The 24,095-nt window shown below is 43.0% G+C and overlaps 1 protein-coding gene across 2 annotated transcripts; it reads right to left on the bottom strand.

Moving 5' to 3' along the window:
- Nucleotides 1-1,319: 1,319 nt before the first annotated feature.
- SLFNL1 (schlafen like 1) lies at nt 1,320-7,858 on the bottom strand. 2 transcript variants are annotated; one of them, XM_072609773.1, is made up of 3 exons: nt 6,842-7,858; nt 3,227-3,937; nt 1,320-1,976 (listed from the first exon to the last, which is right to left on the bottom strand). In XM_072609773.1, the coding sequence occupies exons 1-3, from the start codon at nt 7,757-7,759 to the stop codon at nt 1,833-1,835; spliced, it is 1,773 nt and encodes a 590-aa protein (XP_072465874.1). In that variant the 5' UTR covers nt 7,760-7,858; the 3' UTR covers nt 1,320-1,832. The 2 variants fall into 2 exon arrangements, with proteins under 2 accessions (XP_072465874.1, XP_072465875.1); XM_072609774.1 differs by having other exon boundaries at nt 3,231-3,937.
- Nucleotides 7,859-24,095: the final 16,237 nt, after the last annotated feature.

Raw genomic sequence — 24,095 nt, 5'->3', positions numbered from 1 at the left:
TTTTCTTCAATCTTTCGCTAAGATTGCTTCCACCCCCGCTGTTCTACTGAAACTACTTTCAAAGGTCTTCAATGGCAACCTTCCTAACTGTTGAATCCAATAGTCTATTTTATCCCCATTTCTGGCATCTTTCCACAAATGTTTTCCTTCTTTGGCCTCAGAAACCCTGTATGCTCCTGCTCCCTCATCTCTGATCTCTCCCTCCACGGGCTCCTAGCAGGTGCTCCGTAGTTAAAGATCTGACCTGACCAGTTTCACTCCTGTTGCTTCAGCTAGCATTTCTACTCTGATGCCTCCTAAATCTATAACCACTAGTCCTAATTTTTCCCCAGACTTCAGCCCTGCATTGATTTCTATTTGCTTTTAGGACAATCCCCGCTGCCAGCACTTCCAAAACTGAACTCACCTTTCCCCCAAACCTGTTCGGTCTCTTGTGGCACCTCCATTCAGTTTCCTGCTCAAAATCTTTGTCCTCCCCCCCCCCCCCCCCCAATAACCTCTTACCATATATCTGGATTTGGCAACATCCCCTTCCTCTCTTCTCACTTCAGCCACCTTAATATGAGGCTCCAGACTGCCACTGACATGAACTCTATTACAACAGCTATTACAACAGTATAGGGAGGCTTTTCTTGCCTGCACCCTGCCCTATGCTGTCAGAATAATATTTCTTACATATGTCAATCATGTCATTCCTTGGCTCAAAAATCTTTCATAGTTGCCCTCTGTAAAATTCAAACTTCTCTGCCTGACATTCAGAGCCCTTCAAAATCTGGAGTGAACCTTTCAGCTCCAATGCCTCCCTTTTCCACACACTATTCAGCTAACCTGGATCACCAGGATTCCCAATCACCTGGATTCCCCCTGCTTTTTGTTTCTTGTTCTCTGTGCCTCACTGGACTGTCCATCAGGACTCCACTTTGTGCCTCTCTGTATTTAGGTAATATTCTGGGCTGTCATCTTCCACCCCACTCCCCACCAGCCTATGAGGTCCATCAGGACAGTATTCCATCTAAATTTTGCTAGGGCAAAGCCATGAATTAGGCTCCCAGGTAATTAAGACACAGTAAATGTTTGTTGGATGGGACTGATAACTGGGCTCTCCTTGGTTTAAGAGATAGGACTGAGTCTGGTTCTTTGAGTTCGGAAAAGTCAACTCTATACCTAAAAGTATCTTCCTTGGGAATTTTGATCATCACAAGACCATATCACCCTTTCTCCTGCTTAGAAGAGAGCTGGGGGCTGAGTGTCGAGTATGCCCTGTGACCCTGGGTCTAGGACCCAGGTCAGCTGCTCCTGAAGTCACAACCATTACTGGCCCAGATACGACTGACTTTATTAAAGAGCTTTGCAAAGAACAATTCCCAGCAGGCCTGTGGAAGGAGCAGGCTAATGATGGCTATCGCATGAGAACATAAGCGCTTCATGGACAAACCTACGCTTGCTTCCCAGCTTCCTAGCTTCCTCCCTCAGGGGGCTCCGGGATCCCGAGGTTGTTGCTTGAAGATGAAGGAAAATTGGTAGGCAGTGCCAGCTTTCTCAGAGCTGAGGCTGAGAGAAGTTTCCCCTGAAGTGGAGGATTGATAATGAGTCATTTGAAAAGTGACTTTCCATGCCCCCCACCTGTGCCTGTCCCGGTATAGCACTTCACCAGCGCTGATTTCAAACAGCTGACAACCATCAGGGAGGGGCCAGTAGGGGAGCCTGCCTAGGGGCTGCCCCGCTGAGGGGCCTGAGCATGAGTCGGAGCTCAGGTAGAAAGCGCTTTTGGAAGAGATGTGTGCTGTGGCTTGTTGCAGCCCCTGCCTCCGGGGTGTGGGTCGCAAGGCCTGTTACATGATGCAGCAGACGCAGGAGGAGGGCTGCCGGCACAGCTGTCCGCACAAGCCCCGATTCAGTTGTTCCTGGAGATGCTCTTTCTCCATGGTCAGGGCACTGACCCTTTTTTGCAGCTTGTTCAGCTCTGCGATCCATTTCTGAGGATACACAAGTCAGTTAGGGACGGGCAGCCTAACTGCAGCTCTGCACTTCCATAGCCAGCCTGCTAGCTCTTCTGACCTGGACCTGGAAGGCTCTCCTCACTGCTCTGCCTCCATTTCTCCTTCCTTCCCCCTCCGATCCTCACAGGCTGTGCTGCTCCCTGCACCACTCGTCATGACCCCTGCTCTACATCGCTCCTCCTCAGACCACTCAGCGGCTCCCTACTGCCTACTGAGGCCAGGGCACACTTTGGATCCTGCCATTCCAGACTGCACAATCCACTTCCAACCTATATATTCAACCTTACATCACCGACCCCTCTCGCAAGCTTGCTGTATGTTCCAATCAAAATGGCCTTCCTCTCCTTCTCAGTGCCAGTCTGGCTCTCACCACTCTTTCCATCTGGCTTCATGCCATCCCCCACACTGGAAGGCTTTCCTCCCCACCACTAACCTGGCCACTCAACCACCACCCAATTCCTACCTTTTAAAGTCCATCCTTTCACACATTAAGTACTCCATTCTGTCTTCTACTTGAACCTCATGTTAGAAGCTAAAAGTCTGAGGTCCACTGAGAGGGAAGGGACTTGTTCAAGGTCACATGGCCCACCCACAGGAATCAGCCTGGTCTCCTGAGGCCAGGCCAGCATTTTCTCCACGGCCTAACCCTGGGTAGGCCCTGACACTGAAGTCTCAGCTCATCTGCTACATGCCGCCCTTAGAAGGCTTGTCTCCTCTTATGGTTTCATCACTTTGCTTTTCAATGACTTCCTTCCTCCAGGAAGGGTTCCCTGACACTCTGGTTGGAAACAACTGTCTCCCTTTGAACATACATAGCCCTTGGCTTGCACATCTGTGGGGGGGCTTGCCAGTATTGTGTATTAGGAATTACCTGCCTATGTAGGTTGTATCACAGCCACACAGTAAGGTTTTGTCTATATGTTGTTTCTCCCCCCCTGCTGGGCAGAGAAAGCACATCATGAACGTTTAATGAAGCAATGCCTAGACTAATACTCGTCACTGGCAGGGCCCAGGAACCAAGGCAGGGTGGGGAGTGGAGCCCTAGGGCCTGAGTTTGATTCTCACTCTAACTGCCTACGTGACCTTGGATAAATCCCTTCTCCTCTCTGGGTCTCAGTTTCTTCATCTGTAAAATGAGAAGTTTGGACTAAGGTCTCTTCTAGCTCTAAGACCTTATGATTCTATGATCCTATGTCACCTCTGCTCAGGAGCAGGCCACCAGTTACCTGCCTGCACCACTCCTGAATGGCACTGCCAGAAAGTGGGCCCTGGATGCTGCCGTCACGTCGCAGGAACACTTCCCCCAGGTCAGTCTCATAGAGCAGAGGTTCGGAGCAGGCCTTTGGCCTGTGCACAGTGAGGCGGATCACTTTGAGCAGGTTTTTATTACTGCCTCCTGCCTTGATCACAGGGATGAAGGTGAGTGTATAGGCATCGGGAAACACCTGGGGCTTGAATCCTTGCAGGATGGAGTCCACCAGCAGCCGCACTCGATCCTCATCATGGTGGCCACAGTGGATGCCTCGCACGAGCCCACTGTCCTCAACACCCACAAAGAGGCTGCCACCCTCGCTGTTGAGGAAGGCACAGACGTAACGGCGAACATGGTGCTTTAGCGCCAGGTTCAGGTATTCGCCGCCCCCAAGTTTGAACTCCATGTTGCGCGTTTCATTACCCAGGAAGGCGCCGTGGAAGAGTCTTTCTTGCCCCACAATCTCTTGGTGCACGATGGCACTGTCTGAGCGGGCAGCACAGGGCAAGCTTGGATCATGAGTTCGGAAGCCCTTGGCAGGTGGGGTGGAGGCTGTGGTGGCAGAGGGCCAGTCTGATGACAGCCCAGCGCTGGGCCGGGATGGGACTGGTCGGGAGGCATGGCTGTGGCTGTGGTCGTAAGAGCCATAGTTGTGGGTGCTGCCATCATCTTTGGGCTGGAAGCTCTGGAGGGACAGGAGGGGAAGGGGGCCTGGGGAACAAGCAGGGAGTTCCCATTCTCCAGAGCATGCAAGGAGGGGTTTAGCTCCAGAAATATCCTCTGGGATAAAGTTTATTCCTCCCCTTCTTTAGATTCTGGCTGGGAAGGAATAAATTAGGCCTCTCTGGTCACCACCCAGGCCTGTTCCTTGAAGGGCAAGCAGGGACAGTTCCACTGTTAGATTTTCCCTAGGAAGGGCCTTCTTGAAAGGGGCAGTAGGGGAAGGGTCCAGGTTCTACAACCTGAGGCTTGTGGGAGTGGGGGAGGGGGCAGCAAGCTATCCCTGGGGTTTTGGCAGAATCCCAAGCCTTAGGCCAGTCTAGGTTAAGTAAGGTCTCAGGGGTATTAACCATTGTTGCCCCTCACAAGGGAAGTAGATGAGTGGGAGTACTTAGATCTGATATGAGCTAGATCTTATCTCTTTTCTTGGACTCCTTTACACCCCCCAAAAAGAAGAAAGGGTATGACATAAATGGGATTCCTTGGAGACCTGGAAACTCCCTGCCTTCCAAGGCAGCCCACTCTACTGTGGGAGAGCTGTGCTAGGAAGCTTTTCCTTATATCAAGCCTAAATTTGCTTTATAGCAACTTCCATCCAATTGAATTCATTCTTAAAATTCCCTTCAGGCCTGGGTCATAGCTTTGCCACATGTGGGAAGAGATCCTATCAGCCAGCCAGGTGACCTTCTTGGTTACAAATGAATGAGCATAAACCCCCATAATGCTTCACAGAATTCTGGCATTTCACATCATGTCTTCCAACTCCTACCCAAAGGAGGACTTCCTTCTAAACTCCCCCAGATGACCCTTGAAGTCTTTGCTTAAAAATCTCTGGTATGGGAAACTTTCTGTGTCCCAAGGCAGCCCACCCTGCTTTTAAGGCATCTGATCATTGATCAAAGGTGGGAAAGCTTAGGAGATTGTAAGCTAAGATGCATATGTGAATCTGTCTAGGCCTAAGAAACTTCCTAAGTAGTGTGTGAGTATGCTGAGGTTGCTTACTGATGGGATTCAGTGTGGATATTCCTTGACTTCTTAGGACCAAAAAGAACTGAATTTGAATCCTGCCTTAGAACCTTGCATGATCATGGACAAGGCATTTACAATTCTCTGAACTCCAGCTTCCTCAGCACTTTTTGAGTATCTCACAATTTGTTACGATGGTTGTTCATAATCTTAAAGCACCATGGAAATTTCAGCGATCCTATTATCACTTTGGCTTGATCTAAGGAAAGATCTTTAACTTGGAACCATCCCAAAATGGAATGGGCTGCTCCAGGAGGTGATCTCAAGGAAAAGCCTGGATGACTGTTTGCTGGAGTTGTAATAGAATGCTGTTTAGTTGTGGGTTAGACTAGATGGCTCCTCTGCCAACTCTGTGAGACTGTTATAGAAGGGGCTTCTCCTATACCTCAGGTTTCACGTGGTCAGTGCCCACTGAATGGGTAACAAGCTGCCAACACCTGCTCTTGGATCAGGCTTTCTGAGTCCCTCTTCTGGCACCAGCAAAACCCACAGGTCTCTACCCCATTGCCCCTATCAGTCCCAGATTGCTCTTTAGGTGATGGTGAGACCTAGGTAGTTCTGATCACTTTGGTCTCAGATCTCATGCCCAGGTCTCTTATGCCAATGAGGTTTACAAGGTCAAATCCTTCAGGCCTGGAAGCTTTCGGAGGACGAAGGTGGGGGACTAGGAATTAGCAGCTGACACATCCCATATCAAGCTCTGAACTGGAAGGAATTATAAGAGTAGGTGGAAGTTGCTAAAATGAATGCTGAAACACGATATAAGGAAAAACCTCCAAACACAGCTCTCCCAAAGGGAAAGCTTTAAGAGGTAGCACATAATCCCCATTTAGTCATCGCTGGATGACTGCTTATCAAGAAAACTACGAAGGGATTCTTTTCTGGATGTGGTCGGAACTATTGAGTCTGTGAAGACCCTTCCAACTCTGAGATGTGATTCTGTGAAGTTTGTCTTTACATTAAGCCAAAATCTGATTCCCTGTACTTTATATTCATTGTTTCCAGGTCATCCTGCTGGGACTAAGCAGGACAAACCCATTCCTTCTTTTACATGACAGTCATTCTGCTATTTGACTCTTAGATTGTTTCTTGGCATCCTTCCTGCCCTTTAGTTGTTTGAACTCTGCCCTTACTACTGATAAGTTTCCCTTCCTATCTCCCCTGCTGTCCACTATGCCCTCCCTCCTCCCCCATGACTTTGTTCTCTTTTTCTCCATTTCATAAACTTTCCTCTCCCCTTCCTCCTCCCCTCCACCTGCCCCATCATGGTCTCTCTCCCCTTAGAACACTGACAGATTGGGAGCAAAACACAGGCACTGCCAGATGTGAACCTCAGGCTCTGGCAAGGATGTGATGGCTTAGTCAGCTTAGAACATAGCAGGGGATTCCCCTTCCCCTACCTGCCACCTCTGTCTGCATTTTCCTTTCTCTAGAAATGGGGTAACTGAATAGACCAGAACAGCCAAGGTGAGAGCCTGGGAGGAGGCCAGGAACAGCCCCCTTCACTCCAGTGGTCAGACAGCAGGATAAGGGAGGATAGGAGTATCCACTCGGGGAGAATGGGGTTCTGTGATTATACACTATTCCCCAGTATAGAAGGAATCTTTTTTCCCAAGGCTAGCCTCATGCCTCACCAACAAACTCACCAAGAGTTTGCTAAAGTATCATCATTTACAAAATTTTCCCAAGTGATTGTTTTTCCAAAGCACTTCATGGGCTAGGGCTGAGGGTTTTTTTCAAGATGCATCCTGGGGCACCTTCCCAATGCCAATATAGATAGCTGTAGATTAAGCTTGTGCTCACCCCCCACACCCCTACCATAGCCCTGCCCTGCCCATCCTACCTCTCTGGTGAAGAAGATCCGTGGGCCCTCGCTCACTGCCAGCATCTTGCCCCTTGCCACGAGGTCCTTTAGAAGAACATGTTCCTCAGCTGCCTGCTGTAACTGCTGGGCCACAGTAGTGGAAGCTACTGAGGTGGGTACCTGGATTAGGGCATGGGCACGGCGATGCTTCTTTACCACCCTGATAGCCTCCCGCTCCAGTGGCAGGTGCAGACGTTCAAACATGTCCCGCAGCAGACAGGAGAGTACTGCTCCTGAGAATTGTGGGTTCAAGTGGTTCACGTACAGAGTGTGCAGAGGGGGGGGCATCTTGGAGAGGGGGCCATCAGGAGGTGGCTCTTCTGGTGGGGGCTGCACATGGAGGGGCTCCCCTGAGGGTCTTCCTTCGAGGGTCTCTTTTGAGATTGTCTCTTCTGCCAGCATCTTCAAGGAAGGCTCTCCCTTTGAGTTCCTGGAGGGAGATTCCCCAATGGGATTTTCTGTTAACATCTCTAGGTCTGTCCCTGCTATAGGTATCTCTATGAGGGACTCCCAGGAGAGGGTATCTGATAGAGTTTCTCCTGATGGAGTCTCTACTTGCTGTGTTTCTCTGGGGATTTTTGAGGGAATTTCTTTGGGTATCTCCTCTAGGGATTCCTCTGTTAAGGTCTTTTCCATGAGTGTTTTCATGAAGGACTCCCAAGAGTCTGTTCTGGTCTCTTCTGTTGGAATCTGTCCTTGGGATGTCTCTGTGGGGGTCTCTTTGGGGGTGGCCTCCCCTATTGAAGTTGGCCTCCAGAGTGTTTCTTTGGGGATCAGACCCTGAGGTGTTTCCATGAGGGTCTCCTTTGGAGAGGGCTTTGTGGAGCTTATCTCCAAGGGTGACTTTTGGTTCTGGAGAATGCCCACTATTTCCTCTCCTATAGTCACCTTCTTCATTCCCCAGTCCTCCTACCCCTAAGGACTGTGCTCTGTGCCTCTGGGTCTCAAAGATTCAGAGAAGACTGAAGTAGATGAGCAGCTGTGCCCTGGACTGGGGCCAGCAGGACAGGGAAGCTTTCTGGGGGAAGCCCACACACTTTCCAGGGATGGTGAGGCTGCCAAGTGACAGGCTGGAAGGAGCAAGGATAGGCCCCAGCTGGGCCTGGCCCCTTTTGGCTCCCAATCTCGGGTAGGGAGAAGGTAGAAAGGGAGAAATGATGGCCTGATGGGGAGCCCCTACAGTGTGGGGCCTTGCTCCGGCTTGGGTCCTAGGGAACAAAAGAAGACAGTGTAAGGCTGAGGAGGCTTTAAAACTTCCCCAGAAAAGCTGAGAGAGGCGATTGGATGTACTCAAAAGAGGGCTGACCTTGAGAGTCAGATGATTTGGGTCTGAATCCCAGTTCTGCCACTAGGACCTAGAGCAAATCACTTAAGGAATCTGAGCTCAGAGAGGTTATCAGTAAAGCAAATGGCTAGAAGTAGATGAATCTCACAGTTGGAAGGAAATTTGGAGATTCCCTAGTCAGACTTGTCGTAGTCACCAGTCTTTGCTTGAAAACCTCCAGTGAACTAGAATCCACTATTTCCTAAACTGATTGTTAGATGTTTTCTCTTGCACCAAACAAGTAGTGTAGTAACATTAGAGAAAGAAGTGGATTTGAAGTGGGTAGAGGCATGATACAGTGAAAGGACCACTGGATATGGCATCTGATGACCTGGCTTCAATCCTACTTCAGGGACTATGACCATAAAGCAAGTCAAAATAACTTCCAGAGCCCAAGTGTACTCAACTGTAAAATTAAGGGGATGGGGAGGTGGGCTAGATGGCCTTTGGGGTCCCATCAGAGTACTGATCTATAATCCAAACACCTTGATTTAGACTTCACTTCTGCTATTTTTAAAAACATCTGCATGACTATGGGCAAGCCATTTAACTATTCTAGGCCTCAGCTGAAGTGGATGATCTCTTAAATTCCTTGCCAGTTCCAAATCCTGTGATCTGAGATCTGCCTGCAGCTGTAACATGTATCCATTGTTCCTAGATTTGCCCTCTGGGGCTAAGCAGAAAAATTCTAATACTTCTTCCTTAGGACGACTTTAAAAACCTGAAGACATTTTATATCCCTCTTCCACCCCCTCCTGAATCACTGCCTTGTCATGGCAGAGGGGCTTGCGGAAGTCGATGAACCTATGAACTATCTTGTGCAAGGTTACCAAGATGTACAGGTCCTAGTGGAGAGAGAGATCTGACAAAAGGTGATCCACTGGAGAAGGAAATGGCAAACCACTCCAGTGTCATTGCCAAGAAAACCCCACAAACCATATTAAAATGTTAAAGGAGATGACATTGGACAATGAGCCCCTTGGGTCAGAAGGGATCCAACCTCCTACTGAGGAAGAGTGGAGGAGAACTACAAGGAGCTCCAGAATGAAGAAGCTAGGCCAAAAGGATGCTCAGCTGCAGAGGCATCTGGCAACCAAAGGAAAATCTGACGCTGTAAAGAGCAATAATTTAGGAACCTAGAATGTAAGATCTACGAACCAAGGTAAGCTGCATATGGTCAGACAGGAGATGGAAAGATTCAACATCAACAGCTTGGGTGACACTGAACTTAAGTGGATGGGAATGGGTGAGTTTTATTCAAGTCGATGACTGCATATACTACTGTGGGTAAGAGTCCCTTAGAAGAAATGGAGTAGCCCTCAAAGTCAATAAAAGGGTGAGAAAAGCAGTATTAGGGTATAATCTCAAAAATGACAGAACAACTTCTGTTCGAATCCAAGGCCAACTGTTCAGTATTACAGTAATACAAACCTATGCTCCAACCTCTGATGCTGAGGAGGCCAAAGATTATCAGTTCTATGAAAACCTACATCTTCTAGAAGTAACGCACACAAAAAAGACATCACATTCATCATAGGGAATTGGATTGCTAAAGTAGAATAATTGGAATAACAGGAAAGTTTGACCTTCTAGTACAAAATGAAGTAGGGCAGAGACTAATAGATTTTTATCAAAGCAACTTGTTGGTCATAGCAAACACTCTTTTTCAACAATCCCAAAGGCAACTCTGCACGTGGACATCCCCCGATGGTCAATACTGAAATCAGATCAATTACATACTTTGCAGCCAAAGGGGTAGAAATTCTATGCAGTGAGTTAAAACAAGACCTAGAGGTGACTGTGACTTGTTGTGAAATCCAGACTTACATTGAAGAAAGCAGGGAAAACCATCAGACAATATAGGCATGACCTAAATAATGTTCCTAATGAATATGAAATGGAAATGAAGAATGTATTTAAGGGATTAGATCTGGTAGATAGTGTGCCTGAAGAACTGTGCAGCAACAAAAAAAATCCCAAAGAAAAAGAAGAGCAAGAAAGCAAAACATTGTCTGATGAAACTTCACAAATAGCTCAAGAAAGAAGAAAGGCAAAAGGTAAAGACAAAGACAGACCCACATGAATACAGAATTCCAGAGAATGCAAAGAAATAAAAGAAAACAAGAGAATGAGAAAGATAAGAGATCTCTTCAAGACAGTTAAGAGATATCAAGGGAACATTTCATGCAAAAATGGGCATGATAAAAGACAAAAATGGTAGGGACTTAAATAGAAGAGCTTAAGGAGAGATGGCAAAAATTTACAGAAGAATTATACAAGAAAGATGTTAGTATGATCAATAATCATGATGCTGTAGTTACTGATCATCCATGTAGTTAACCATCCATGCCAACCATCCATGTAGTTAAATGGGCCTTAAGAAGCATTGCTAACAATGAGGCTAGTGGAGGTGATGAAATTCCAACTAAACTATTATAAACTCTAAAAGATGAGACTGCTAAAGTGCTGCATTCAACATGCCAGCAAATTTGGAAAACTCAAGATTAGTCACTGGATTGGAAAAGATCAGTATATGTCCCAATCCTAAATAAGGGCAATGCCAAGGGATGTTCAAATAACTGAGCAATTGCACTCATTTCACATGCCAGCAGGGTTATGCTTAAGATTTGGGAAGCTAGGCTTCAGCAATATGTGAACCAAGAATTACCAGAGGAGCAGGCTGGTTTTCAAAGAGGTAGAGGAACTAGACACCAAATTGTCAACATCTGTTGGATTATGGAGGAAGCAAGGAATTTCCAGAAAAACATCTACTGCTTCACTGACTATGATAAAGCCTTTGACTGTGTGGATCACAACAATATGTGGCAAATTCTTAAAGAGATGGGAGGGCACCAGATCATCTTGTCTCCTGAGGAGACAAGAGGAACTGTATGAGGGTCAAGAAGCAACAGTTAGAATTGAATATGGAATTGATTGATTTAAGATTGGAAAAAGGGTATGACAAGGCTATATATTGTCACCTTATTTAACTTATCTGTAGAGTACATTATGGGAAATGCCAGAAAAATCAGAATTAAGGTTGTTGGGAGAAATATCAACAATGTCAGATATGCAGAAGATATCTCTCTGATGGTGGAAAGTGATAAAGAATTAAGAATCCTCTTGATGAGGGTGAAAGAGGAGAGTATAAAAGATGGCTTGAAGCTTAACATCCAAAAAACTAAGATCTTGGCAAGTGGTCCCATCACTTCCTGGCAAACAGAGGATAGAGAAATGGAAGCAGTGTCAGATTTTATATTCTTAGGCTCAAAAGTCTCTGCAGATGGCAACTGCAGCCATAAAATTAAAAGCCACTTGCTCCTTGGAAAGAAAGCTATGGTAAATCTGGACAGCATACCAAAAAGCAGGGACATCACCTTTCTGACTAAGGTCTGTATAGTCAAAGTTTGGTTTTTCCAGTAGCAATGTATGGCTGTAAGAGTTAGATTATAAGAAAAGCTAAGTGCCACAGAATTGATGCTTTTGAATTGTGATGTTATAGAAGACTTTTGAGAGTCCCTTGGACAGCAAGGAGATCAAATCAGTTGATACACTATTCACTGGAAGGTCAAATACTGAGGTTGAAACAAATATTTTGATGACATAACGAGAAAATTAGACTCACTGGAGAAAGATCCTGATGTTGGGAAAGATTGAAGGCAAAAGGAAAGAAAAGGAAAAAAGTACAATAGAAGATGAGATGGATAGATAGTGTCATGGAAACAACAAACTTCAAGAGATAGTGGGGGACAGAAGGGCCTAACATGCTATAGTCCATGAGGGTCACGAAGAGTCAGACATGACTGAACAACTGAACAATTCCTTTTTCTCAAGTCATCTCCTTTACAGATGAAATACTCCCAATTCCTTCCAATGACTCTTATATGCTTACTTATATGATTACTTTTCTAAATTATGTATTTTTTTTCAATCAGCAAAAATCTGCCTTCTTAACCTTCCTCTCCCTAAAGAAAAACAACACATTTTAATTAATCAAAACCAATGTCTGCATTGGCCATATCCAAACAATATTTTTCTCATTATGCTCTTTCAGACCACTTTATCAGGAGGTGAGCAGTATGTAACAACATTAATCTTCTGTAATCATGGTTGGTTATTACACTGATTAAAATTCCTAATTCTTTCAAAATGGCTAACTTTTACTGGATTATTTTGATTGTATAAATTGTTCTCTTGGTTCTGCTCACTTTACTCTGAATCAGTTAATAAAAGTCTTTCCAGGTTTCTCTGAAGTTATCTCATAATTTTTTACAGTACAGTATTATCCTATCATATTTATATATCAAAAGTTGTTCAGCCATTTCCTTATTTATGGACAGCTTCTCAGATACCCATTCTTTGCCACCTCCAAAGAGCTATAGATATTTTTTTTTTGTGAATATTTAGACTTTGTTTTGCTTGGGACCAATCCCTTAATTTATCTATCAATTTTATCAATCAAATTAATCAAATTTATCAATCTCTTAATTCCTGCTCCCCCCTATTCCCCTTTGAGTGAGATTTCTGTATCCAATTCTGTGTGTATATATGTATTTTCCTTTCTTTAATCTGTTCAGATGAGAATGAGGTTGAAGTGTTCACTGCTTCCCTCACACCCTCTTCCTTGTTTGTATAGTCTACAATTTTCACCAATTTTCCTCATCCCATCTCTTTCTTTCCTTCTTTTAAGATCATCACATCATAACAAGACCACTCCTAGGCCTTGTCTAATTAGATAATGATAGGTTTCAGAGAAGATACATGTATTATCTACCATATTTAAATGTAAGTAGTTTATCCTTCTTAAGTCACTTGTCACTGTTCTTTAATGTCTAGCTTTTTATATGTCTCTTTACTCTGGTGTTTGAACTTCAAAATTTCTCTGCAGCTCTGGCCTTTTCATCTGGAATGGTTGGAATTCCTTGATTTCATTCAAAGTCTCTTTTCTTTCTCCTCTATGATTAAACTTAGTTTTGCTGGTAAGTTATTCTTGTTTATAAGCCCTTTAGTGTATGGAATATTTTATTTCAGGTTCTCTGCTACTTCATAGTATTGGTTGCAAAACTGTGAGATTCTGACTACGCTTTCTTGATACTTGAATTTTTTTTTCTGCCTATTCCTAGCATTTTTTCTTTGTCCTGGAAGTTCTGGATTTTGACCATGATGTCCCTGAGAGTTTTCATTTTGAAGTTTCTTTGAGGTGAGTCAAGATGGCAGAGTGATTGGTAATTGCTATCTTCCTCCCTTTGTTGACCTTGATGAGCCCAGAGAATATCTCCCTGGGAAAAACCCTGGAACAGTGGGAGCAGCAGAAGGGGTAAACAGATTTAGCCCATGAGGCTAGAAAGATCACTAAGGAAGGTTCCTCTTGCTGTGGCTGAAGGGGACCAGTGCAGGATGAGAGCTGTCCCAGACAGCCCCACCTCAACAAACTGGGAGAAGATCCTGAATCCCAGGGAGGTGAAGCCAGCCACTGCCAACACCAGAACCCCAGGCGTGCCTCAACACCCCAGGGGAATTGGGAAGACACTAGTGCAGACAGCTGAGATTTGCTATGCTCTAGATCAGCAGAGGAGCCTCCTGCATCAAGACCACTCCTCCTCCCCCACACTTAATGAGCTAGCTCCAGGGTAACTGTGGGGAAAACCCAAAAAAACCTCACCTGACTTTTGCTTTCAAACACCAGTCAGCTCAGCACCAGGTAAGCTGCAGCATTTTAGTTTCTAACTGAAAGAACCAGAGGCCACAACACACAAAGCCTCAAGTTTTGGCACAAGAACTGTGGGACAGAGCTTCCTGTGCTACAGATGCAGAGATCTACTTTAAAAGTAAGTAAAAGTGTTATTATCATGAGTAAGAAACAAAGCAGAAAAGAAAAGACCATAGAATCTTTCTGTGGGGACAAGGACCAAAACACAAATACCAAAGAGGTCAGCATTGAGACTGTACTCCCATCTGAAACTTCAGAAGGGAATATGAACTTGTCTGAAGAGCCTTCTTGGAAGAGCTCTGGAAGAATTTTAAAACTCAAATTAGAGAAACAGAAGAAAAACTGGACAATGATTTTAAAAATATGAAAAAAGAATTCACTGAAGAGAACAACTCCTTAAAAAGGAAAATTGGACAAATGGAAAAGGAAGCACAAAACCTAACTGGTGAAAATAACTACTTAAAAAGAACAATTGGATAGATGGAAAAGGAAATGTAAAAGTTAACTAAAGAAAACAACTTGATAGAAAATAGAATTGGGCAAGTAGAAGCTAATGAGTTTATGAGACATCAAGAATCAGTCAAACAGAATCTAAAGAATGAAAAGGTAGAAAATGTAAAATATCTAGCTGGAAAAACAACTAACCTGGAAAATAGATCCAGGAGAGCAAATCTAAGGATTATTGGTCTACCAGAAAGCCATAATTAAAAAAAGAGCCTGGACAATATCATCCAAGAAATCATTAAGAAAAACTGCCCAGAAGTCCTAGATCTAGAGGGCAAAATAGTCATCAAAAGAATCCACTGTTCACCTCCTGGAAGGGAGCCTAAACTAAAAACACCAAGGAGTATTGTTGCCAAATTCCAGAATTATCAAGTGAAGGAGAAAATACTGCAGGCAACTGGAAAGAATTCAAATATTGAGGAGCTACAGTCAGAATCACACAGGACCTTGCAGCTTCTACATTAAAAGATCGAAGGAATTGGAATATGATATTCCATAAGATAAAGGAGCTGAGACTACAACCAAGTATTAATTACCCAGCAAAGCTGAGCCTAATATTTCAGGCAAGGAGATGGACAGTCAATAAAATAAGGGATTTCCAGACCTGTCTAATGAAAAGGCTAGAACTCAATAGAAAAATCTGATCTTCAAATGTAAGTCTCAAGAGAGGCATAAAAAGGTAAACAGGGGGAAAAGAAAAACTTGTAACACAATATGGGCAAACTATTTACATTGCTATAAGGGAAGATGATACTTGTTAATCTTGAGAATTGTATATTTATTATGAAATGTAAAAGGGATATGCATCGATAGAGGAAGTGGGTATAAATTAAATGATGTGATGATAACAAATGTGATTTAAGTGTACAGAGGGATTGTAATGGGCGATGTGAAAAGGAGGAGGCGGAAAAAAATAAATTCCATCACAGGAAGAGCCACAGTAGAGGGAAAGAGGGGAAGGAAATGAGCATTGTTTGAGAGGTACTCTCATCTGATTGGATTCAAGGAGGGCACAACAAATTCAGTTAAGTATAGAAACAGAACTAGCTCTAAAGGCAGGAGGGGAAGGGGGAAAGAAAAGGGAGGGGAGGCTAAAAGAGAGGGAAGAAGTAGTAAGGGAAAGGGGGATTAAAAGGGAGGGGGGCTGAAAGAAGGGAGGGAAGACTGAGGGAGGAGGTGGTCAAAAATTAAAACTCTATTGTGGAGGGGAAGGGAGAAGGGAGAATAAACAAAGGGAAAGGGGATGGAAGGAAAGACACAGATTGTAATCATAACTGTGAATGTGAATGGGATGAACTCTACCATAAAACAGAGATGGATAGCAGAATGGATTAAAAACCACAATCCAGCAATATGTTGTTTACAAGAAACACATCTGAAATGGGGAGATGGTTGGTTGGTTGGTTGTTGTCCTTTGTCTTTGAAGAGGACCAAAATGACATCACCATTGTAAAGCGAAATATCAGTGTCTCTGACTGTGACTGATCAAACCAATACGAGCTCGGAATGCTCTATCACAGGTTGGGCACAGATAGTCCATTTGAATATTTGGGGTGGATATCCCAAATCTGCACATCCTGCATTTACTTTGTATTGTCTCAGTTCTGCTTTGCTCAAAGAGCACAGCACCTTTTCTTATGTAGGCATGCCATGCTGAGCAGTCTTGTGCCAGTGTCTCCCATGTTGCACAGTCAAATCCAAAGCTCTTGAGAGAGACCTTGAGGGTGTCCTTGTATTGTTTCTTTTGGCCACCATGTGATCGCCTACCCCATGCAAGTTCTCCATAAAATAGTCTTTTTGGTAAGCATACATTTTGCATTCGAACAACGTGGCCAGCCTATTGGAGTTGCCCTCTCTGAAGCACAGTTTGAATCCTTGGCAGTTCAGCTCGAGCAAGGACTTCAGTGTCTTGTACCTTATCAGGCCAGGTGATCCTTGTGCCTTCCTAGTCACCAATGAAGTGAAACAGGGCTGTGTGCTTGCTCCCATGCTTTTTAGCATGATGTTTTCAGCCATGTTGACAAATGCTTTCAATGAGAATGAACATGACATCAAGGTCAACTACCGTACTGATGGTAAGCTCTTCAATTTGAAAAGGTTACAAGCCAAGAAACGGGGAGATACACATAGGGTAAAGGTAAAAGGTTGGAGCAGAATATATGGTGCTTCAGCTGAGGTAAAAAAGGCAGGGGTAGCAATCCTAATTTCAGACAAAGCAAAAATAGAAATAGATCTAATCAAAAGAGATAAGGAAGGAAACTATCTTGCTAAAAGGCACCATAGACAATGAAGCAATTTCATTACTAAACATATATGCTCCAAGTGGTACAGCATCCAAATTCTTAGAGGAAAAGTTAAGGGAGTTACAGGAAGAAATAGACAGTAAAACTATACTATAGGGGGACCTCAACCTCCCCCTCTCTGTACTTGATAAATCTAACCTCAAAATAAACATGAAGCTTCTTTGAGGAGGTGACTAGAGGATTCTTTCTATTCTCACTTTGTCCTCTAGTTCTAAGAGACTTGGGCAGTTTTCTTTTTAAGATTTCTTAAAATAATATGTCTAGGCTCTTTTATTTCTCATGGTATTCAGGCAGTATAAGGATTCTTAAATTTTCTTCTCAATTTGTTTTCTGTGCAAGTTGTTTTTGCTATGAGATATTTACCTTATATTTTCTTCTCTTTTTTTTCCTCCAGTACTCTCATTTCATTGGTTAAAAACATTTTAAAACTCTTTTTTATACTCTTGCTTCATCTCTTCCAGGAATTCTAGATGAATTTGTGTCCGAGCTGAGTTTTTTCTAGGCTTTGCTTATAGATGCTTTAGAGTCATTCTCTGCTTTGGAGTTTGTTTCTTGAGCATTCATGCCACATTATAGTGGCATTATGGCAATTACATAGTGGCAATTATAACTCATTATGTTTGGGTTCTTTTTTGGTTTGCCCATTCTTCCAGCCTACTTTCTGATTTCAGGGTTAGTGTTAGGGCTGGGTTCTATGGCACTTCTGAAGAGAAGGTTTGGATCAGTCCTGTTGCTGCTTTCTTGGAGTACTGAATACTATGTTATTCTAGGATTTCAGGGACAGGCTGGGAACCTACAAGCTTCCAGTGTTCCCAAAGTGATCCGATCTAGGGCAGAGTCTGATTGCTGGCCCTCTGGTCTAAGTTGAATGCTCCTGGACTCAGCCCCTATCAGTCAAATGGAAAGCTCTGTTGGTTTAAAATAACAGAATTGGAGTCTCGCCTTTGGTCTGGGATCCCTGTTCTGGTTATTCCTCTGTAGTCTGAGTTAGATCTTGAAAATGAGACCCTGCTCTGCCACTTGCTCCTGAATTTCCTTCTTTCTCAGTACTCTGTCCAGGGCCTCCCTACCCAGGAACTCTACCTCAGATAACTCTACCTCACCAAACGTAGGCCCCCTTTTCAATCTGTCCTGGATCTATGACCCACAACTATGGCCCAGAAGTGGGTGGCAAAGCTGCCATTTGGCACCTCTTTCCATCACAATGCCCTGGTATGGATCTGGGTGTGCCCCAGCATAGATCTGGGACCTGGGACCTCTGCTTGTCTGGTACACTGATTCTCCCCTGGTCTTGAAGTGCCACATGAGCAGAATGTTCCTGCCTCAACACTATTCCCAGGATCCATGGACCTCTCTATTTCGTTGTATTTGTATGCTGACCTAGGTTGGGCAAATGACTCACTCTGACTTTTGCTGGATTTCTCCATCACAATTGTTTTTGGTCAATTTTCTAAGTCTATTTAGAGTAGTTTTGTGGGGGAGAGCTTGGCTGTATTGCTTCTGCTATTCTGCCATCTTGGATCCAACTTCAATTGACATAGTCTTGAGACTTCTCACCTTCCTAGTCATCTTTCTAGTTTATAGATGTCCTTCCTAAAATATGGCACCGGTAACTTAACATGATATTCCAAACTTACTCCTCCTTTCTAGAAATCATGCCTCTCTTAATGTAGCTGAAAATCACATCAGTTTTTTTTTGCTGTCTGTCATGTCACATTGTTTACTCCTATTGAGCTTGTAGTCCACTAAAATGTCCAGTTGTTGGGTATTTTTTCCTGTTGCTTAGCCACACCTCCCCTATACTAGCAAAAAAATACTAAATGCATGAGTATAGACCTTCACATTTGTCTCTATGAAATTTCATCTGCTTAGAGTCAGTCCATCAAGTTCATTGTGAATTCTGACTTGCAATTTGAAGGTTAGCTACTTCTTCTCAGTTTCCTGCCATCTGTAAAACAGATCTGCATGAGGGAGGCATAGATAGGTAAGAGTAGGTGTGCAAAAAGACAAATGCTTAGATTCAATTGGCATGAGGAAGATCTAAGAATTTTAGTAGACCACAAGGTTAATATGAATTAAGTGTCATGTGGCAGCCCCAAAAGCTAATACAATCTTAGGTTCTGTTATGGGAGGCATAATGTCCAGAATATGGAGGATGCTGGTTCCACTTCACTCTGTCCTTGTTAGATCATGCCTAGAATATTGCACCCAGTTTTGGGCCCTGTTTTAAAAGAGACCCTTTGTTGGGGATGCTGCATAGAGGACAGTTGGCTAAGCATGGTTTGGATGAGAGGGCAGGTAGTGTCCCTTCCAATTCTGAGATACTATGAAATTCATCTAAATGCTTTCCCTCCCCCCTCTATTTTGTACATTTCCTCATATAAGCATATCTTCTTAAAATATGCTTCATGAACTATTTCATTTATTTTTGTTCCTTCTGAATATGGAACAAATAGCAACAGTTGAGTCATAATACCACCAAATACTGGTGATACTTAGGAGGTTGAATTTCTCCTTCTATTAGGTTCCCTAGTTCTTTCCCCTATACCTTATGTTTTGGGATCATTAGGGTACAGACATCTGAGGTGTGTGGGCTACATTGCCAACTTTTTTCTTGCTATTAAGTCAACTGCAAGTCATGTCATCATCTTGATGTCACAGTCTTCTTCGAGAACAAAGGACAAATACAGTTCTGTAAATTAGTGGTCCTCTTGGTTGCTCTTCTTTTTCTATATTGTATCTATTATATACTCTCAAGTGGCGTGGCAGTTCTATGTGGATGATTTTCTCCTTTTCTTTTCATTTTCAGTTTAAAGCTCGTGTGATCAAATTCATGAGATTCTAGGAACATTTCTTTCTACCAGCCCCTGTTGGGCTCCTACCATCCCCAGACCAGGAGCCTACCATTTCTATATCTTAAGCTGTGACCAAAAAATTCAAATCCTCTGAGAAATCATCTTAAGTAACCATTCATTTCCCAAACCCAACTTTTTCTTGTAAAACTATCTAAATCTGTAATGAAACTGCTTCTTCTCCTAAGGTCCCCATTTAAAAATTTTTATTTTCTTTGCCCAGGATTCGTAGTTTCTAGTAATGTTTTCTAGATTCCTTTTGGTGGTATAATTTGTCCCACCATGAATCACCAGGAGTGGACACTGTAGTCAGGCTTAACAAGTATCTTGGTTGCTTCTGTCAAATGCTGGACAAATGCCCTAGGAAGACCTCTTTATTCTTCATATGGAGTCAACAAAAATTCTTTCAACAAAGTCACCAACTCTTTTTCCTCTGTTCCTGAAAGATTCCTCACTAGTGACTTCTGTGGACCCACATAATTATTTCTTAGAGCACAAGATCTGCTTCATTTTGGGGAGGTCCAGCTCTAACTTCTACAGAAAACCTCTACCAAAGGATTAATGGTCTTTCCCTTCTCTCAATACTCTTAACTTCCTAGCATTCATCCCTGCTTTTTCTGGTTCCCTTCCCCTCTTTTGATTTTCTCTCTGAAGCATTTCTCTTCTTTCTAATAATACTTTGTTTTTTCTGATAGGCTAGAGAGTAGAGAAACATCTTATCTCCCTTTCATCTTTTCTTTTATTAGGGAAAATAAGTTGCATTTTGAGCATACATAGCTGTACTCTCACTAGCTGAACCACAAACACAGAGCATTCTCTGGGTCACTGCAAAATTCTCCTTGCCCTCCATACTTTCTGGAAGTGAGGTCCTTGTCCTTTTGCTGTTCTCATGGTGCACTCTTTTGGTAAACTGACTGCTACAGCTATTTGCCATGGGCTTAGAGTCTGAGCCCATTTCCACAGTTGTGATGGTGGCATCATAATTAGCCGCCTGCAATCAGCAACTATCAAAGATTTCTGTCAAACCAAAGCTGCCCTCCTGTTGGCTCTGAGGTTTTAAGTAGATATCTAATTTCCAACTATTTCTCTTTTTTTTCCTTTCTCTTCCTTATGTATCAGAATTTATACATTTACAGATCTGCCCACTTTACTACTTCAGGGTCTTCAGTGCCTAAGGGATTTATATGGTCACTTCTAGCTTTAAATTCTATAAGTTTATAAATCATTTAAGTGTCCCAGATCTCAGTTTCCCAATGTATATAAAATGCAACAGTACAATTTGCCTTACATTTGCCTCAGGATTGTGAAGAAAGTACTTTATAAATCCTAAAGCCAAGAGAAATGGAAGTTAATAACAAATAATAAGATTGAGGAAGTGGCAACCAGGTATCTAGAGTCTCCAGTGCCTTTTGATTTCTGAAAGCCATGCATGCCTCCATACTTTCTGACCCATGATCTCCTACAGTTACAAAGTTTTGACATCTATTCCCTTTGTGCTTGTCCTCAAAGGCTAATCCAAAGCATTACACAAACCTATTCTTCTCACCACCATTATCAAAAGCCTTGGGATGGTGACAGGGTCCCGTATTCTGTTAAAACTTCCCTGACCCAGGTAGGTATTGACTACATGGACAGGATTTCTGGAGATAATGCTTTAACTTTAAAGGGAAGTAATGGACAAAATAGGCAAAATGGAGAGGAGATAATCTGGAGAAAACAGGTACCCTAAAATTACAGAGTGATCTTCCATTGATTGCAAGCTGAGATTTAGGGGTACCACAGAGTGCAGGAACAGAAAAGGCCCTTGGATATCAGGTAGTCCATTTCCTTCTGTTTATAAAGAGGGAAAGTGAGACCCCGAGTGAGCAAAAGACTTTCCAAGGTCATAGCCAAGAAGTAGCAGAGTGAGATCCTTTAAATCACAGAAATGTTAGTGTGGGAAGGGACTTTAAAATAAGATCATCTAGTGAACCCTCTCACTTTACAGAGAAGAAAACTGAAGCCAACAAGGAGAAAGAGACTTGCCCAAGGTCACACAGCAACTTGAGCTGGAGGGCTCCTAAGGTTGGAGGGAGGAAAGAGAACAGGTGAGTGAAGAGTTAGTTTTCAAATCATCATATTTCTTGATCCCATAATATTCTTACACATGTACACCCTGACTCTTTCACACAGACATATGCACGTATAATGGAAAAACACAGGACTTGGACTCAGGAGATATGGATTTAAATCTTCACTCTTATATTTCCTAACTGTGTGGTAAATAAAAATAACCTCACCTGAGCCTCAGTTTTCTCATCTGTAAAACAGAGATAATAATGATTCTACTTTACATAGTGGTTGCACAAAAGGCACCGTAAACCTTAAAGATCATCTTCAGTTATAGAAATGAGGTGTTTACTCAGACACACACACATCAAGATACATAAAAAACCAGTGAGTGTGTGTGTGTGTGTGTGTGTATGTGTGTACCAATAAACAGACATAAAATCATAGAATCTGAGAGCTGGGAGGGACCTATGTGGCTGTCTACTTTAGCTGTCACCCAAAAAGAACTCCCTATCCCAGAGAGCCAGTCATCCAGACTCTCTACTCAGAGTCCCAGCCCCTCCTGAGGTCGCCCATGCCACTTGGTGGCAGCTCTCCTCTTTCTCTTAGCATCTACCTAAATGCTTATTTATGATTTCAACCCACTGTTTCTCGTTTAGTACTTTGGGGCCAAGTAAAACAAGTCTACATAAATGCTCTTCCACACGACAGCCCTTTAAATACATGAACACAATTATCAGGTCTATCCTTTTTTCTAAGCTAATCACTCCCTTCCCATTCCACCAGTTCTTGTAAGCAGGGGCTCTTTAAGGCCCTTTCCACCTGATTGCCCTGCCTGAGATAACGCTCTCAAGTTTATGTAAGTCCATCTTAACCCAGGAGGTGGCTAGAAATGAGCATAATACTGCAGTGACCTAGGTCTGACAAGGGCAGCTTAAAGGAAGGCTGTCACCTCCTCATTCCTAGAAGCTTTGCCTCTCTTAGTACTATAGCCCAAGATCACAGCAGCCACTTTGGCTGCCACACCACATTGCTAGCTCCTGTGGAGCTTTTCTAGTCTAATAAAAACCACAAACTGCTTCTTAACCGTGCCTTCCTGTTCAGTATTCTTAGAGTCTGGTTTTAAAAAAAAAAATCCAAATTTAAGATTCTAAATTTATCCCTACTAAACTTCTTATTAGGAATAGCTAGTGGGTCTTTTGGTCCCAATTTGGTGCCATCTGCAGATCTGATGAGCATGCCATCTATTTCTATATACAACTCATCGATAAAAATGTTAAACAATTGACAGTCAAGTATAGTTGCTTGGGACACACCACTAAACAAGATCTCGTCAAGCTCTTTTTACAGGGCCGTGCTGTACTTTTAGAGTCACCCCATTTCCTGCCCTAATTTCCATCTTCCGTACATTTCTTTTTAAAATTTAAAGTTGCTTGGTGAGTTCCCTATTCATCCATATCAGATTTTTTCAGACAACTTCCCTTTTTCTGCCTTAGGATTGCTTTTCTTTGTGCTCATTTCTGAGCATATCTCATCTCTCCAGGGTTCACTTCTCCTGTAGAATTTTAGTCCTTGGGATTCTACAAAATCTAGGATATATGAAACAATAATAATGATAACATTTATATAAAACTTACTATGTACTGGGCACTATGTGAAGCATTTTACAAATATTATCTCATATGATCCTCTCAACAACCTGGGAAGGTAGGTACCATTATTATCCCCATTTTATAGTTGAGGAAACTGAGGTAGACAGAGGTTAAATGACTTGCACAAGGACACACAGCTAGTCAGTGTCTGTGGTCAAATTTAATCCAGGTCTTCCTGATTCCAGGCCCAGCACTTTATCTACTGCAGCACCTAGCTAAGGAGGGAGTTGTCACTTTCCATTGCCCACCCAAGTTCCTATAATTTTTTTTTTACCCTATCAACTAAATTCTATGTTAGCAAGAATCAGATCCAATATAGAATTTCCCCTTCACCTTTTGTAGGATGAAATTAACATTAAGATATGTCAAGAAGTTATTAATTGCCTTTTTATATTTTTAGTAGAGAGTTCCAAAAGATGCCTAAATAACCAAAGCCCTCTATCACTACTGTATCATGCTTCTCTGCCAGGCTTGTGATCTGTTTCCTATACTCCTCATCTAATTCTTCTTTTCATTCAGGTGGTGTGTAGTACACTCCAATGACAAAACCTTTTTTATTTCTCCATTGACTTTCTTTTTATGCTTTTCTTGCATCTCTCTCATTTCTCTTCCCAGCTTTTCCTCCATCTCTCTAACTTGATTTTCAAAATCCTTTTTGAGCTCTTCCATGGCCTGAGCCCATGGAATATTTATTCTGGATGTTTGGGATACAGAAGCCTTGACTTCTGTGTCTTTCCCTGATGGTAACCATTGTTCTTCCTCATCCAAAGGAAGGGAGGAGATACCTGTTCACCAAGAAAGTAGCCTTCTATGGTCTTATTTTTTTGACTTGACTTCTG

Source organism: Notamacropus eugenii, chromosome 5 (assembly GCF_028372415.1).
Source record: "Notamacropus eugenii isolate mMacEug1 chromosome 5, mMacEug1.pri_v2, whole genome shotgun sequence".
NCBI lineage: Eukaryota > Metazoa > Chordata > Mammalia > Diprotodontia > Macropodidae > Notamacropus > Notamacropus eugenii.
The sequence above is the reverse complement of the archived record's forward strand: the minus strand, read 5'-3'. Positions and strand labels throughout refer to the sequence as shown.

What these genes read in the sequence shown, in the direction of transcription:
- SLFNL1 (XM_072609773.1), bottom strand. Translation starts at nt 7,759, where the DNA reads ATGAAGAAGGTGACTATAGGAGAGGAAATAGTGGGCATTCTCCAGAAC. An exon ending in GGATCTTCTTCACCAGAGAG is followed by an intron (nt 3,938 to 6,841) that starts GTAGGATGGGCA and finishes CTGTCCCTCCAG; the next exon opens with AGCTTCCAGCCCAAAGATGA. An exon ending in TTCAGGAGTGGTGCAGGCAG is followed by an intron (nt 1,977 to 3,226) that starts GTAACTGGTGGC and finishes GTGTATCCTCAG; the next exon opens with AAATGGATCGCAGAGCTGAA.